This window comes from Sinocyclocheilus rhinocerous, unplaced genomic scaffold (assembly GCF_001515625.1).
Source record: "Sinocyclocheilus rhinocerous isolate Xijiao unplaced genomic scaffold, SAMN03320098_v1.1 scaffold512, whole genome shotgun sequence".
NCBI lineage: Eukaryota > Metazoa > Chordata > Actinopteri > Cypriniformes > Cyprinidae > Sinocyclocheilus > Sinocyclocheilus rhinocerous.
The window spans coordinates 901,037-905,279 of NW_015638979.1; the positions used below are offsets into that span (position 1 = coordinate 901,037).

The following is a 4,243-nucleotide window of genomic DNA, read 5'->3' on the forward strand; positions in this document are numbered from 1 at the left end:
GAGCAAATCCTCCAACATCTTGTCAGTTATCTCTCCTTGCTTTTGACCCGTGATTAGTCAAATCTGACTTCTGCAGCTCGTGTTGGATGCAGGGTTGTTGTTTTTTTTCCATGAAATTGGGCTGCTTTTAAACTGTTGCCATGGGTTGATTTTCCCCAGTTGGGTTAAAGGTTTGAAATATTGCATAAATTACATTTGGTTGAAATGCTTGTACTGAAACATTTTGCATTCTACCTGTAATAAAACTGTGCTAAATGTTTTGGGCCACACTAGTAGGAAGCATTTTGAGCTGTGTTTATGATAAATGTGCATAACAGTGACTAAAATATGTATTTTAGGAATGGAAATTAAATTTTTATATTTGGGACATGGTAATTGCGCTAGTTTGTGCTGTTTTTTTTTTACTGGCATGGGCTTGGAATGCACAATTAAAATAATGTAATAGTTGTGATCATTATTTTACCTTCCATGATCATTCAGACACGATCAGGTGCAGTACTGACACTCTGTCAAGTCTGCATCAAATCAAGCACTCCGTAATCCCAGGTAAACCTGTCTGATCAGTCAGGTGTTTGTCATGAGAAGTGTTCCACAAAACAGCTATGGTTTGAGTTGATGTGACAAATACATCTTTTGAATATACTGCGTGAATTGCCCCGTTAGCTCGGAGAGCTTTATTTTCCCTCCTCAATAAGTTTGCATTATTTTTCACATAATTTACATTATTACAATACCTTTCTCCCCAGGCTCCCCGCCCCTTGCTCCGTCTTTCAACAAAAACTTTTTGCCGAATACGGCAGGCACTGTACTCCTCATGTTGTGGAAGCTGTCCTCAGTAAAATGCGCAGCACACAATAGCAAATTGGGGTTATAATGCTCAGGGACAGAGTTAAAAAATAAATTGCAACCACTGTTTCCTGACATCATCCGCTTTCGGAAGCCCAAACAAAGACGTTTGGGCACGGAGGTGAAAAAAACTGCGTTTCAGGCGGTCGTGCACCCGACGAGAAGCGCAGCGTCGCGTCGCTCCACATCTTTAAAATTCAAATACATTATTTTCTATGAGTGTAGGCACACCGGCGGCGCCGTTCGGCGTCTGTCCGCGGCACCCAGCTACATCGTGTTGTACTTGTAAGAATTGTTCTAGACATGCCGAAAATTTGAAGCTACAGCAAAGCGGGCCGCTTTGTGACATCACAAAGCCCGGAAAACAAACGCTGTAGTCCAAACGAGCCATTCGTTGTAGTTCTTGAAAAGGGATTTTTTTTTAAACTAAATATCTCCCTTTGGAGTGGACTTTGAGATTTGTAACTTTCTAGATCTTTTTTTATGCCCAAACATACACACTACACACTGACTAAAATTTAAAAAGTGAAAAAGCATAATAGGACCCCTTTAAAAGGTATTAAATTTAACTCCATGATTCCTGTATATACCTATGATTTTAGTAAGGAAACATCACACAACCTTTTCTACATAAAAATCTACTTTTACAACTGTGTTGCCATGAAAACATAAAACTTAACGGCTCACTTAATATATACTGCAAGTTTTAATGAACTATGTAAGCTTCACATTTCTGCTTTTAAGTCTTTAAAAAAATGTTCCCAATGTAAGTACCTTTACTTCTCCTTTACTTCTGAAAATAAACTTCTCAAATTTATTTTTGTGGTAATCAACATAATTTACATTTATGCGCTTAACTGACTCTTTTATCCAGAGCGACTTATAATAGGGGAACATATTCCTTTATGAAAGTCTATTTTGATGCACAGTGACCACAGTTTGCCATCAGTTTTGCTAAGGTGAAATCTCATTTCTTACTGTATTTCTCAGGGAGGCCAGGTTCAGATTTTGGGCCAAATAGAGATCTGCGTTGACAGGGATTTCCAGCTGATCGACTGCGAAAAGTCAACCGAAGAAATCTGGAGCAATGACATCCCCGCAGTGGCTGTCAGTGGCCAGTCAGAGCTCAGCGTGTGTGATCACTCCATGCCGGTCTATTACCCCCCAGTGCCCAGCAGATCATAGAGGTGGGCAACCCCAGACCTCGTGTGCGAGTGTGGAATCACTGAGCATAACAAGACGAGAATTCATTCTGTCGAGTTTTTCAAACGCTGGAAATCTTTCCTGTTTACACTATCTTTTTAAATAATTGCACATTAAATTCCTTTGTTGTTTTAAATGATGATGCTGGAACAATCTAGTGAAGATTTAAGTGCGTCACAGACTGCTGTATTCTATGGTTACTGGGTTCATTTTTTATTAATCTTGTAGGTTTTACAGTCTTATCTTACTGAGCCATACTGCTGTATTTTTTTCCTTTATTTTTCGTCCTTGGGTGAATTTCACAAAAACATGTCCAGATCAAATTTACCACAAAATTTCAAGAAAAAAAAAAAAATCTTAATTAAACATGTTATACATTAGAAAAGGTTTTTAGCATTATAACACCATTTTCATGACAGTTAAACACATATCCCACCTGACCACTGTGCATCTAGACATTTAACTTTTCTCCAATTCACATTATTCTAAATGATTATCATTTAGTAGTACAGTAATTGTATTACAGTAAAACCATACAAGTATGATGTCTAAATGTTCGACAAAATAGATAATATACCACTGTTGTGTTCATAAATCAGAAAGAATTTTTTAACAATGTGCTCCATTTCCATTAAAAAAATCACAATGCAGTAATTTCAGTGATCCTTGAAGCAAACCAAATCTTTTTTATTTGATTAAGTCTTTGTTTCTTTCTTTCAGTCTAGCTTAGCTGTAATATTCTGCCTTTAATATATTTCATCTGATAAATTTGTTATTATGATTTGGATTGAAAGAGGCCATTCATGCCTTAATTTGCGTTGTTAATGTGTAAAATATGTGGTAGGTGTGGAGCTTTGGGCCTAATGGCAGCAGTTGCACATAATGCACATTTAAGCTTCTGCCGCTGGAGGGCAGCACATGCATTCTGCCCAAAAAAAAAAAATCACAATGATGTTGTTTACAGATACCTTGTTCACATGTACGTTTTATGAAAGGATGGTGGTAGTGGACTATAGGGAGAAAAGTTACAATTTGCACAAAATGTTCCGGTAAATAAACCGTGTGTTTCTGGCTTTTTAACAGTTTTTTCAAACACAATTATTAGATGACAGCCATATCAGATGTGGGCATTTGATACGCAACTCAGCTTGTGAAAGACATGCCTAATCTTTGATTTTATACTGGGGAAGCATTTATACTGCTGGCCAAAGACTTTTTATACAGTAGGTTTGTTACTTTTACAGTATTTGATAAATGCCTTACTTAAACACCAGTAACTAAAACTTTTTGTAATGCAATGCCAATTTAATAAATACAGAAAATCCAATATTCCTGTGTGTTTGAAAACTCTGTACGTGTCTTTGTGTGGCGGTACTTACAGGCCAATTCATGCGGCCTTCAGTTTGTGTCTCTGCAGTGTCCTTGTCTTGATAGAAACAACAACCGCATGTTCAAACGATTTGTGGAGTTTTTTTTTTATAAGGCCATTTAGGTGTTTCTGACTGCCAGAGCCCTGCATTAGGGAATGTGATGAGAATGACTTCTTCATTAACATGTACACATCTCTTCCTCCTCATAACCATACCTGTTTTTGTAATGCAAGGTTGTTAAGATGTTCACTGATGATTTTCTCACAGTTGGTATTTGCTGATGGTTCCACACTACACTAGGAGCAAAAGTGAAAGAACGCATGTGGAATGTGAAATTAGGAGGCTTAAAGTATATAAGATGTTGACATAAAACCTTCCAAACAGTTTGACACCAAAGCAGAAAAAAACCTGAGAATATGTGCAGCTATTTGCACCGTCTCCTGATCTATGGTGCAGAGAAATGAACCGAACCTTTTTTTGTTCATCACAATATTTTGTCTGTTACATACAGATGACTGTTCAAAAATCTAATAAGCTGTCAATGTAAGAAGCATTTTAAGACATCACTTATACAGTGAAGACATCCAAAAGGTGGAAATCTTGATTCTATACTTTTTTGGGCCAAGTTCTCAGTCAGTATTGTATGTATTCTTGGCGTAGAAGACAATTCTATGATTGAGATGCAAGTTAATTGAAATCCATCCTACCTGGGGATTACATAGGATAAAGAAGTTCTATGTTTATTTCTAAAATGGTATTTTCATTCTAACACCAATCTGTACTGAAATCAGTTGAGAGTGGAGTATTAGTATATTAATTTATAT

The 4,243-nt window shown here is 37.0% G+C and overlaps 1 protein-coding gene across 3 annotated transcripts in view; it reads left to right on the plus strand.

The window, feature by feature from the left end:
* rnaset2 (ribonuclease T2) overlaps positions 1–2,362 on the plus strand; it is a 16,462-nt gene extending 14,100 nt beyond the window's left edge. For all 3 annotated transcript variants that reach the window (XM_016566274.1, XM_016566276.1, XM_016566275.1), the window contains one exon: positions 1,837–2,362. In XM_016566274.1, coding sequence (XP_016421760.1) covers positions 1,837–2,031 — 195 coding nt within the window. In that variant the 3' untranslated portion in view covers positions 2,032–2,362. The remainder of the gene's footprint in view (positions 1–1,836) is intronic.
* The last annotated feature ends 1,881 nt before the right edge of the window (positions 2,363–4,243 follow it).